We start from the raw sequence: 13,614 nt of genomic DNA on the forward strand, positions 1-13,614 counted from the left end.
TAACACACCGTTGCCATGAAAAACAAAGAGTTGCTATGGACACAGGATTCTAACTGTAGAGACGGAACAGACTATTTTAATCAATAAACTCCTTTTTAAATAAATATTTTTCGTCAAATTATTGATTTATTTGGTAGGCCATGTAATAAGCGAGAAAGAGTGAGGCGGTTGTTATAGCGAATACAACCACTTCAGGCTGATTCAAGACCTTCAATAATGCTCAATCATCACTCAGTTAATCACTTAATTATCTCATTAATTTATAACACTCTGAGTGTGGATTATATAAACACTGAGCAGTGTTAATTTAACACTGGGGATTTTGCTGTGTAGAAATCTGCTATAACTCATTCCATGAACGTTACGTGTACAATACATTCACATTTATATGGGAACATGAATGCGCAATATATGCACACAATAAATGATAAAACTTTATGAACATTACATGTAATGCTGTTTTTGTCTTTATTTCTTTCTTTTTTTTTATGAATCAATATTAGCCATACATGTCAATGCATTGCAGTAAAATGAAAAATATAAGCACTAGTCCCATACAGTATATGGAAATGTATTACGTAGTATATCGCATTATATTTTGCAGTATAGTTACATAAGGGAATTTGCTCTCTGTATTATTGTGATTTGTGTGTGTGTGTGTGTGTGTGTGTGTGTGTGTGTGTGTGTGTGTGTGTGTGTGTGTGTGTGTGTGTGTGTGTGTGTGTGTGTGTGTGTGTGTGTGTGTGTGTGTGTGTGTGTGTGTGTGTGTGTGGCAAACCTAAAGCCATGCAGTCAAACAGGTTTTGTCTGCACACCACAGGTTTTGTTTTCTCGTGAAATGAAATTTAAGGTAGTCCTCAAATTTGATTGGACAGTGTAGAACATGTAAGTGATACCTATCTCACAATGCTTGACCTGATTTGGTAGATATTTAGATGAGATACAAGAGGAATTGTTATAGTCTTTCATGAATCTTTTCCATCCTAATTGGCTGGTGTAAAGAGTTTCCGCCAAGCGATTGGACATGTACCTTGTATGGGCCTTGCTGTTTCTACCTGTGTCAGCACAGCGTTGGACTCTGTTTGGTTAGTATCTGAACATACCACTGCTTTAAATTTGAATTACAATATGACCTTCATACCGTAATCATTTGTATTTTCTGTATAAATCTTAGACAAAAACAGCATGTGTTTACAAATATAAGAATTTATCTTGTATAATTATTGGGTATGCAAAGCTGCTCATCTGATTTTACACAGCCAATACTGTCCTTTATATAGTCTTATTCGTTTTACAAATTGCTCTGTTTTGTTTGTTCTGGGCTTTCTGAGCACATTTTCATGAACCATTTATATAAATGTATACAAAATACTCAGGTAGCAAGCAACCATTAAAACAATGTTAATGCATCATTGCAGTTGCATTGAATCACCATGACTTTTGCACCCGCAATTAATGTTGATTTTTATTAAAAAAAAATTTTTTTTTTTTTCATTTCAATAAAATCAAAGGTAATTGCATTGCCCTTATGGAAAGAGATAAATTAAATTGTTTTAATTAATTGAAAAATTGACATAATAATATATTGTGTTAATATATGAAGAGTTCAGATGCAAAAGCCTCTAAGTGCCATCTGAAATTTTCTTATAGAATGATCATTTTTATCAAGCTCGTATATTTAAGTTCAGTAATTTCACTTTGCCATTTAAGTGAAATTATTGAATTTAAATATATGAGCTTGATAAAAATTATCATTCTAGAAGAAAATTTCAGATGGCACTTAGAGGCTTTTGCATGTGAACTCTTCATATTACAATATTGAATAATACATAAGCAATTGCCGCTTTTCATGTATTGAAAAAAATATGTGACAACATGTTTACAATGTTTTCATGAGTTACATTCACTCAATTGAAGTATGTTTATGCTACTCAAAGTATTTGAGTCATCGGTCCCCAGTGTTAAATTAACGAAGTAGGGCATCCTGCGGTGAATATCCAACTCACATTAGGTGAGTTTCAGTATGTAGTTTCTAGATTAAAAGGGTTTTTTAGGCTTAATGTTACAATAAGTTTCAGTGTTTGGTGTAGGTAATCAGTAATGTGATTGACATGACCAATAAAATCTTAAGAATCGGCTGCAGGGCAGAGTTTTCGCTGAACTGGTTTGAAAAAAAAATAAAACAGGCCAATGAGAATGTTCCGTATTTGGACATGGGCGTAGCTTCTGAGGTCACACTATATGCGGGCCAGGTTGGATGTCCACCGCAGGCTGCAGCGAGATGCATTGCTTTTACACCACCTAGTGTTATATGGGAGCAACCAGTAACACTGAATCAGTTAATTAGGTACTTAAATGATTAATTGATTGATGATCGTTCAATTATTGAAGACACTTGATGATAGTGAGCAGAATAACTGAAGGAAAGTGAAACACAAGAATTATTACTGACTTCCAGCCACCGGCTTAGATGAAATCGATATTTCCTAATCATCATCTTGTAATTTATTTAATATTTCTGTTTTCAAAACTTTATCTTAAAAACATAAAATTAATCAAATTGCATTATGCATTTGCAGTTGCTGTTAAAAGGCATTTACTGACCTCTCTGAGCAGCATTAAATTGTGTAAATACATTTAAAAGCAAATTCAGATGCTCTTTCTTTGCCACCTATGCAGCACAAGATGCTTTTGGTTGAAACAGCCTCAGATTTTGTGTCAAACTCAAATTTTATTGACTAAATTTAAGAATTTAAATTTAAAGATGTCATAGGCCTACAAATTTAATATGTTAGAAAACAATCTAGGTATTTGGCTTAATTCATTTCTGACAGTGATTGATAGCAATAAATATAAAATTACTCTTTTATCTCTGGCGATATTTTCACTTTATTTTTCAAAATGTTATTTCATAGTCTACCCAGGAAATCGATTGTGCTCTGCGCTTCACTACAATGTAGCTTATGCATTCTCTTCACGCTGTCCAATGCGTCGCGCAGTTCGGCACACAGATTTTGAGGGTTGGTCAGGTAAACAGACGGTGTGCCAAATAGGTGTGTTCCTAAATGTTTGTTTAAGAAATGAAAAGCTACACACTCCATCACCCAGACAGCAATATAGTGTCTGCCCAGGTGTGGGCAGATGTGGGCCGGATCTGGGCTTATACTATGTTGCTGTCTGGGCAATTGGGGTTAGAAGAACTGTTCCCAAACATATAAAATGGTAGAAACATAATAATCTTAATAATGATGATAATCAACATATTAATTAACAACATTGCTTGTGGCAGATGAGCAGTCAAAGCCTAAGCGAGAGGGCAGAGTGAGGCTCGTCGGAGATCTGCCTTCATCTGGTCGTGTGGAGATCTATCATGATGGACAGTGGGGAACAGTTTGTGATGACGGATGGGACCTGGCTGAAGCACAAGTAGTGTGTCGTCAGATGGGTTTCCCTGGAGCAATCTCAGTTACGCCTGGAGGACAATATGGTGAAGGTATGGTGCAACATGAGGAAGATAATTTGATTGATACACATTGTGATAACAACAATAGTATTATATTTATTCTATTATACTTTTAAGGCTCTGGTCCAATCTGGCTGGATGACATGAACTGTAGTGGCTCAGAGAGCTTACTGTCGGAATGCTGCTTCAAAGGCTGGGGTGTTACTGACTGCTCACATAAAGAGGATGCAGGAGTGACCTGCGATACTGGTAAGACATCTGCTAGATTTTACCAAAATTACAACTCCTCAAACTCTTCAGTCAGTAATGTTCGCTGTTACGTCAGATGTAAACTGACGAATTGGGATCTCACCTGATCTCTCCTGATGCCTTCTCATGCACCCCCTGCCTCGTGAACACTCAGTCCCCACTCCGAGACACTGTGCCTTCCAGGTCGGGCCCCTGTGCTTCACCACGCTGCCCCATTGCGGTTACGTCGGTAGTCCCTCTGACCCTGCTTGTATGCCATCTGGAAGCCTGGATAACTCTTCCCAGACCCTCTCGCTGGCTCATTTGGACTATCAGGATCGGCTATGCAATTCAGTTCGCCTGGTGTCCTCTCAAGTTCAGCGGCGGAGTTCACCTCAGTGGTGGACAAGGATGCTTCTGTCTTGCGTGCAGAGATCACAGTCCTACTAGCGAAGGACGCGATAGAGCCGGCCCCTCCAGCTGATATGAAGCCAGGGCTTAACAGCCCATACTTCATTGTAGCCAATCTAGGACCTGTGTGTTTTGAATCAGGCCCTTCACAAGCTCCCGTTCAAGATGTCAATGCAGAGATGCATCTTCGAATGAATTTGTCCCCAAGATTGGTTTTCAGCGATCAACCTGAAGGACGTGTACATTCATGCTTAGATTCTCCCTTGACACAGACAACTCTTACACTTTGCGTTCGAGGGATGGGCATGTCAGTACAAGGTCCTCTCCTTCGGGCTGTCACTGTTGCCTTGGGTCTTCACGAAGGTCGCAGAGGTAACACTTGTTGCATACATCAACCATGAGGGTGGTCTACACTCCCGTTGCATGTCTGGAGTCAGAAGCACCTGAGGTCGGTTTTCACCATTTACATTCCAGGCAAGCTCAATTGTGCAGCCGACGAACTCCCACAACAGCCCATGCTCCCAAAAGAATGGAGACTCCAGTCCCAGGCAGTCCAGCTGATCTGGAGACTCTTCGGAGCCGCACAGGTAGACCTGTTTGCCTCTCTGGACACATCCCACAGCCAGTTGTTTTACTCCCTGACTGAGGAGACCCTCGGCAAGGATGTGCTGGCACACAGCTGGCCTCGGGGCCGACGCAAGTATGCGTTTCCCCAAGTGAGCCTTCTCGCACAGACACTGTGCAAGGTCAGGGAGGAGGTTCCCAGAACTGGTGCTCCTCATGACAGCCCCTCCCTGGTAAATTTCTTTGAGGAAGGACCTGCTTTCTCAGAGATGGAGCACCTTATGCGACCCGCGTCCAGACCTCTGGAACCTCCACGGGTGGTGTCTGGATAGGACGCAGAGGACATAGGTGGCTACCCCCAGAAGTACCCCCCCCCCCCCAACAATATTAGTTATCAGATGACTGGTGGTGAACCTACACAACCTATAGTGGATATCCATGGTCTTGGAGTATCAGGCTCAAGACTAGCCATGCCCCCTTGGGGTGAGGACACACTCCACTCAGAGCATTGCCTCCTCCTGGGTATTGGTGCACGGGGCCTCACTGACAGACAGCTGCGGGCTGGTCGACACCCCACACATTTGAAAAAAGTTTTATAATCTCCATGTAGAACCTGTGTCCTAGCATTTACTAGCTATGAGTAGATAGTAATTGGGGGGTCCCGCCTGGTGTCTCGACGGAGGCGTCTGGGACTAGGTCTAGCACTTGTGTTTATGCCCAGAAGGTTAGCCCCTGTGTTAGACTAGGTGCCCATGTTTTGCGATTACGGGTGATCCCACATGTGTATTCTTCCACGGAACAGCTTCCCCGTTGGCAAGCCCACATCTTTCCCTTGGCAGAGCTGTCTCTGCCGTTATTTACTTAGCTAGGCTGGATCTACCACGGACACCTTCCTATCCATATCTCTACAGAGATATGTAGCACTGCCCTAACGGTCAGTCCATATGTGTAATTTCCACAAATAACTTCCCTACGGGCAGGATGTGGTCTACGTAGCGTCCCTTTCCATTTGGAATAGGCTCACTTTCCCAGTGTCAGAAGAAACAGCAGTGATGGACACTCTTTCTGCATTAAAGTCTGGACCTTTCGAGACCGTTAGGCGGCTTATGCGGGGCACTGGAAGGGGCAGCATCTGTGGCATTTTGTTAGGGATCCCAATTCGTTAGTTCACGTCTGGTGTAATATCGAACATGACTGACTAATAGGGGATGTGTTAGGTTACTAATATAACCCACATTCCATGAAGGAGGGAACGGAGATGTCACGTCCCGTTCGCCACAATTGCTGTACCAACGTTGAATGGCTGGGACACACCGTCTCAGCTCCTCTGTGGAAAACTTAACTGAGCGAATGCAGCGCGCTTCCATTCATGGCGCTTTGTGGGGGGGGGGGGGGGGGGGTTCGCGAGGCAAGATTTGCTTGCATTGCAATGTCCATTGGCTTGCTTAGTTTACATTCTAAGGGAATTGGGCTCTCAGGTGAGATTCCAATTTGTCAGTTCACGTCTGACGTAACGTCTCCATTCCCTCCTTCAGGGAACTGTGTTTTCATTAGTAACCTAGATGTTTTCCACAGAAATTTTTGTCATTTTTTAGATGCTTTAACCACAGCTTTTTATCAGATTCAGGAACTTGAGGAACATTTTAATGTTTTATACATTTTCTTTGCAGGTACAAACATAACCAGCGATCTTCAGTTCTCTGTGGATAACAGTCTGGGTTTGTCTGAAGATCTTGGTCTTCTGTTTGACAGTGGATATGGTTGTGATTTCAGCATTAATGTACGAGACCTCAGTGAAGAGGCAGAGTTTACTATTTGTGCCCACAGTATGATCCTCATGATTTATCCAGAACTAAACATAACAAATGAGTCCAGAAACCTCACAGTGGATGTCAGCCAGGCGTGCCATCGTCATGTCCCTACTTTGTTCAGGTAAGTTTCAGAATAGCACACTTTTTTTTCTCAGTCTATTCTGTGTGATTCTCTGGAATGGTGTATTTGGTGGCCTATTGTGTCTAGACAATGAATGGGATAAACTGGAATATTTACGGTTGTGGATCTAAAAAAAAATAAGCCACACCTTAGAAATAAAAGGTATTAACGAAAGTTATTACTGCTTGATGACAAGTTCATTTATTTGTCAGCATCTTACGCTATGAGGAAAACAACTTTATCCAAGAATACTGAAGCTTAAAATCACGCCAGTGTAAATACACTGGCCGGTGACATTTAATGGGCCTCATTCATTAAACTATCGTAAATATATTAACTTATTTTTGAATGTTATTATTTGAGTTATATGAGTAATTTGCGTGTAAAACGCACCTAACCGAAAACTCTTCTCCAGATTCACAAACGCTTCGTAAAAATCAGATTTGATAGTTAAACGTGTGTATGTTAGTGAATTCCAATCATTTGTAAACATGACGTCCATGCACTATCATCCACAATTAGCATCATACTCTGTTTTTTAGATTTCAGATTCTGACTATGATTCCATCCAATTGGAGGAGATCTAACATAGAGCCCTGCATTTCAGCCCGAGCCCGACGGGGCCCGACTTTTTCACGCCCCTAGGGCCGGGCTTCGGGCCAATTTTCACGTCATAGGTAACACGCGGGCCGGGCCTCTGGCCTTTTTTGGGTTATCCTTCTTTTTATATTTTTAGACATTTATTAAAAAAATATGAGAAGTTGACGTAGACGATAGAAAAACAAACATAGACATTTCATAACCTCATAACTTTCATAATCTTATAATTACACTGACATATGATTGACATGACAGTTTCACGCACGCACGCACACACACAGAAGGTTTCCCGTCAGCGCAACCCATGATTCACCTCATGTGCAAATAATGGAGAATATTAAGAGAAAATCGCAGCAGCGAGCGTGTCTTCAGCGCAGCGGGAAGAGTGATAGAAGAGAGGACTGGGTTAAAATCTTCCACTGTGGATGCTATTCTTTTACTCCACGATGCTCTGTAAGAGACTGTTCTAACTTTTCGTTTGATTGGACTTTATTTTCGTTTAACTGTTGGAAACTACAAAGAATGGCCATGTTCTGTTGTGCATTTTTTAGGTAAGATAACCTGCAAGTTTGTTTTTGATTTATTTAATTTAATTTGTTTAGATTGTAGGCTATTGCTCATTTCGTTTGCGAGCGCTGTTGCGAGCAGCCTGAGCCTGCCTCAGTATTTCAAAAAAATTTTGTTCACTGTGGTTTAATAAATAAACATTAAACTTAACTGTCTGTGTGATATGCTTGAAGTGTTTTATATTTATGGATTTTATTGTAGCCAAGTAAAGTATTAGCGTTGATTTGAGAGGCTAAACTGATCACATGTTTTACTCGCTGTCGGCTCGGCTGCTTGGTCGTCATTTAAAAAAAAATGCTCAAAACATTTGTCTTAATTAACTTAATAAAGAAATGAAAAGAAAAGAAACATAACTAACAAAAATGACCTATTTTAACGGCTGCAAATAGGGCAGGCTGCTGCTGTGAAAAAAATATATATATATAAAAAAACGGGCTCGGGTCGGACTCGGGCTGATAATTCTGATGAGCTGTCGGACACGGGTCGGGCTAGGGCCTGAGCGTCTCGGGCCAGGGCCGGGCTCGGGCTTAGATTTGAGGCCCGTGCAGGGCTCTAATCTAACATGGTTGATATTTTGAGCCGATTTTTTCATTCTCATTCACCTATTGTTTTCATTTGTCCTGCATCTCCTATCAAAGAGGTGCATGGTTCCATGTAAGTTTATTGTGTTTATAATGACTTTAATTGATTCCCTGCTTACGAGGAGCATGACTTTAAATGATTCCCTGCTTACGAGGAGCATGCACATACAGGGAGCATTTATTCATTCATAACATTTCCCGACGATTACAGGAATGCACTATCGGGAGTTTTAGCTCTGCCCCTGTTGACTTTTGTTCTCGAGAGAAGAAAGTCTTACGCAATAAAGAATCTAGTGGCTCGATCTCGCGTTTACGAGACCGTAAAGAGAAGTGTAAGTGGTTCCAACCTCATTATGTGGTGCCCATTCCTTCTCAGTGTCTGCCACCCCTGCCACCCTCTGTGCTTCGGGGCGCAGAGGTTTCCAGCGAGGTCATGCCTCAGGCACAGTGTGTCAGTGCATCTGAGTCAGTCCCAAGGGGTTTTCCCCCGAGGGGGAACCCACTCCGCATAATCAAGGTTACGTGCAGGTAGGCTTGGGAATCGGTTCCAGGTTCCGGTTTGGAACCGGTTCCAAACGTTCCGATCCATCGGAATCGTACACGTCCACAAGTTAACGATTCCACTAACGATTCCGAACGTTCCGTTCTGTCCATTCCCGCGTCGCGGCACGACGTCACAGTATGGGACTGGATTTTTAAATGATCCCCAAAAGCGCCATTCTACCATTCTACACATTTTGTATATTTGTGTGATATTTTTTCCCCCAGGATGGTAGGAGAAGGTACCGCCTTTTTCACCTCTGATTGGCTAAAAGGGCTCTCCTCCGATTGTTTATTTGATTTGGCCGTGAGACGTCATCTCTGATGAGAGAGAGAGAGAGAGAGAGAGAGAGAGAGAGAGAGAGAGAGAGAGAGAGAGAGAGAGAGAGAGAGAGAGAGAGAGAGAGAGAGAGAGAGAGAGAGAGAGAGAGAGAGAGAGAGAGATGGTAGTGGTCGGCTCGCGCGCTAGTCTGTTTTGATCTTCTTTACCGCCAACAGAAGTAAACAAAGTCTTTAGTCTTTATTCCAAAGTCATATTCCAAGTTCACATTTTCATAGCCTGTTTAGATCGAATCCATGAACCGCATTATTACACCGTTTTCTAAGGCTACGCGATCTTTTTAAAACAATTTACAATCATAAAATAGCAGAGTGCTATCATGAAATCGTAAAGGCTGTGATATGCGCAAAAAATATATGCGCTGTTTTTTTTGTTTTTTACAGAGAAGCATGACGCTTTAATTATTTATATGCTGCAGATTGTTAAAAGTTCCTCAGCTCCGTTCATAGTAAACGCTGCTCCACACATACTCAGTCTCCTCATGTGCTGTTTGTTTAGGTTTCCGATAATGTACGTTTGGGAACGCAAAACCTCGGACGCATATTTCATATAACTGTCATCATATGCGTGTCAGCATCTCAGGGGGGAGCACAACAAATATGCTCAAACATTTAAATAATATCCATGGCATTAAATACCAGGAGTGCACTATATTGCAGACAGCCTGCGCTCCACAAACAATGGTAGGTTGGCTTATAAATTATATCAAAACATTAATGCTAGATGTAAGTAACCAATGATCAGCCTGGAGAGATCAAGGATCCTCCCAGAAAAAGCAGACATGCTTGTTTTTCTGCACAAGAACTGCTAGAAATGTTTAAATGTTAAATGATTCATTGATGAAGTTTTTGTGAAAACAATAAAAGTTAAAGTTAAGATGTAAACCATGATGCGTTGTTTACTCTTTTATAGTTTAGCACACACGACTAAGTGTGATTACAATACAAAGCTTTGTTTTAGAAATGTTTACTTTTTTTAGAAATGTCAAAGCATTCAACTTCTGTATTGATATTGCACACTTGGTTTTCATTCTCTAAAACCACTTTAAATTAGACATTCAAAGCCAACAACTCTCAAAGCCACCCTGTAAGTGTGCAGCAAATGGTACAGGAATCGATATGGGAATCGATAAGGAATCGCATCGATAAGCAGACTCGACAATGGCATCGATATCGATAATTTCTTAACGATGCCCATCCCTACGTGCAGGTGTCTCCACACCTTGGTATATGGAGGAAGCCTTGGTTCTTGTCTCAAGGTCCCGTGTTAGGAGCTCATTGTCATTGCGTCATGTTCATGACAGATGTACCATTAGATGTACATTCCAGGGTACCAAAACTTAGGAGCAGACATCCTGTCGAGACAGGGACTGAGGCCCGGAGAATGGAGACTTCACCCAGAGGTGGTGGAGCTCATATGAGGAGTGTATGGCCAAGCGGAAGTGGATCTGTTTGCGTCTCAGGATGTTTGTACTTTTCCTCTGATTGCTCTGTTTCCCAGAGTTCTGGAGAGGGTCCGCTGAGACCGTGTAATCTGTACTGGCCAAACAAAGGGTGGTTCTCAGACCCAGTGTTCCTCCTCGACGACTCTCCCTTGGAGATTCCGGTCAGGAGGGAACTTCTGTCTCAGGCAGGAGGCACGATTCTTCACCCCTGCCCAGACTTATGGAACCTGTGGGTTTGGCCTCTGAGGGGGACCAACTCATAGACTCAGGTCTCTCAACTGAGGTTGTTGAGACCATACTTCACTCCAGATATCCCTCCACAACAAAATTGTATGCATTGAAGTGGAGGGTTTTCACTTCATGGTGCGAAACAAACGGGAATGTCTCAGGTTACGACTGTAACCCTTCCTGAGAAGTGAACGAGACGCTGCGTTTTGCTGCCATACTCCCTGCGTCTCTGTGATCTACTTGCTTCGGCCTATTAGAAGCTGGGTGCGCTTTATAGCTTCCTTCTCCTGATGTCACCCCACCTGTGATGCTCCGTCATGCCAATGGACTAAGTTCACACACGTGCTTCAGACATAATCACGCAGAGGCGTTCCCAAAGCATCCTTGTAGCCTTGTAAAGCTTCTTGTTCTACCCTAACCCTAACCCTTCTCAGGGAACAAGGATTACAATCGTAATCTGAGACTTTTTCTGTGTAGTGTATTCAAACCTTTAGATAGACTATTTTTAAGCTTTACATAGCTATATTGTAGCCACCAGCTACAACCACTTCCCAGTTCCACACGCTGTTGCTGGTGTTGTATGGAAATCTTACTCCCCATGACATTTTTACTCCCCTGCTTCTTCATTCGGTGGGGAGGCTGATACCTAATTGGGCCCTTTCTCTCAAGTCAAATCAAGTCATATCACCTTTATTTATTTAGCACTTTATATAATACAGATTGTTTCAAAGCGGCCTTACAGTGATAAACAGGAAAATAATGGTTCCGTCCACCTAAGCAAAACAAATAATTTCGAAAGAAAATTTAATAGATTATTGATTTTGTTCTGAGTTTTTTTTTTCTTCTTCTTCTTTTTGTTGACTGTGACAATTTATATAAATTATAATCCTACTATGACAAGGTTGAAATAATAGTACTTTAGCATTAGGTATAGCAATAGCAACAATAAATAGCTCATTTAGTTCTGGGGGATGTGGAGGCATCCATAAAAAAAAAATTCTCCTTGGCCCTGTAAATATTAGGGTCGGACCTGGCTGTAAATTTTTAGTTGGTCTACTGAAAGCCCCATATTTGATCACAGGTGGAGATATGTTGCCCTATGTTGGAAGAGGTGGGAAAATAAGATTTTGTAAATTTTGCAGTAACCTTTTCAACAAAATAATACAAATCGTGAATCCTTTATTTTTTGGCCCAAATAACACAAATTTCTGAGGATGGCCCCTTTTAGAACTAATGACACAGTACATAGAAACTAATAATATCTGTTTTTGCTCAGGTATTTGTACACACGTGAAATTGATGTTTCCATCACCTCGGCTCAATGTCTCCATCAGCTGTCATTTATATTCGGAGTGAAGACGCTTATGGAGGATGTTGGCAGGCTCTTCACTTCACTCATTCCTGAAGACAACACCTTCCGGACACAGCTATCAATGTACGAGTATGGCGTCCGCACAGGTGACCTTGTTCTGCAGGAGAATGTCCTTCAGTATCTCTCCTGGAACTGTGAGTTCCTCATAAGCTCTCCGCTGTGGAGCACCATCTCCTTTCACATGATGGACGTTCTGCTGCAGCGCTCAGACCTGATTGTGAATGATGAAGCTTTTCTTCTTGAAGCTCTGGAGAGATGGATCCAAGACAAAGGTGATGAAATTAGTTCAGAACAACAGGCCAGCCTCCTGAATCACATCCGCTTCCTCTTGATCCCAGTGGATAAACTGTATGAAATACAGTTTTCCTCAAGTGTTCTCCATCAGAATCATGAGAAACTGTACCTAACTGGTCTGCTCAGAGGTTTTCAGTTCAATGCTCTGCCTTTCTCTAAGATCAGGAATAAAATGGATAACATGAGTAATGATTATCTGCCCAGAATCTACACTGATGAGTGGAGTGTATTTATCAATGACACAACCACCTATTACCCATACTATCACTACAATTATGGCCAAAATAACAGAATCCAAACCTTCTCCACTCATGTACACCCTAGTGCTCTTTATAAAGATCAGATGGTCCAGTGGCAAGCCCAGGTTTTTCTTAGTGCTCAGGAATGCTCTAACTATGGTGTCTCATGTGAATCTTTTCCTGTTGCAAGGTTTTTGGCATATGGTAATCAGAACTATTACGCTAACACCATTCGCTTCAGCAACAGGTTGATTCTCACCTGTAAGAATCAAAACAATGTCTTTCATGTCCAAGACTTCAAAAATGACATGGCAGTGATTCCAAATAACAGCAGTATGGGCCTGCCTAACCCCTGTCCTGATGACTACAGTTTTAGATTTGTTGTGCGTCCAGAGTATATCTGATTGCGCACTGTTGACATCAGCTAATTTTCTGCCACTGTTTTAGTATGGCTCTGTTTACTAAAATCAATCAAATTAATCTTCAAATTAATCATTAATCTTCATTTATAATGTTCACTGTCAGTATATGATCAGTGTAGGGCTTTCATTTAACCATTTTGATTTTTTCATGTAATGATTATTGTTAGACATTAATAATGTTTGATTGTTTGAAGATGCATAATAAAAATAAAAAACATGTTCATAATTTCTTTTGCAGTTTTCTTATTATATCCTGTTATACTGTTGGTTAGCTGGTATCATAAGCTGGTAAAGTGGTAAATCTGATTAAGCTCAATCATCTTTATGAGCCAAAACATTATGATTACCTGCCTAATATGCAGTTAGTCCTCCGCGTGCTGCCAAAACAG

General features: G+C 41.4%; 1 protein-coding gene across 1 annotated transcript; it reads left to right on the forward strand.

The window, feature by feature from the left end:
- Positions 1 to 1,024: 1,024 nt before the first annotated feature.
- Positions 1,025 to 13,207, forward strand: LOC308687444 (galectin-3-binding protein A-like; the record flags this gene model as incomplete). The annotated part of the gene is made up of 5 exons (XM_081360001.1): positions 1,025 to 1,085; positions 3,290 to 3,493; positions 3,581 to 3,712; positions 6,337 to 6,598; positions 12,175 to 13,207. The coding sequence occupies 5 exons, from the start codon at positions 1,025 to 1,027 to the stop codon at positions 13,205 to 13,207; spliced, it is 1,692 nt and encodes a 563-aa protein (XP_081216127.1).
- Between the last annotated feature and the right edge of the window lie 407 nt (positions 13,208 to 13,614).

Source organism: Scardinius erythrophthalmus (assembly GCF_964197995.2).
Source record: "Scardinius erythrophthalmus genome assembly, chromosome: 1".
NCBI lineage: Eukaryota > Metazoa > Chordata > Actinopteri > Cypriniformes > Leuciscidae > Scardinius > Scardinius erythrophthalmus.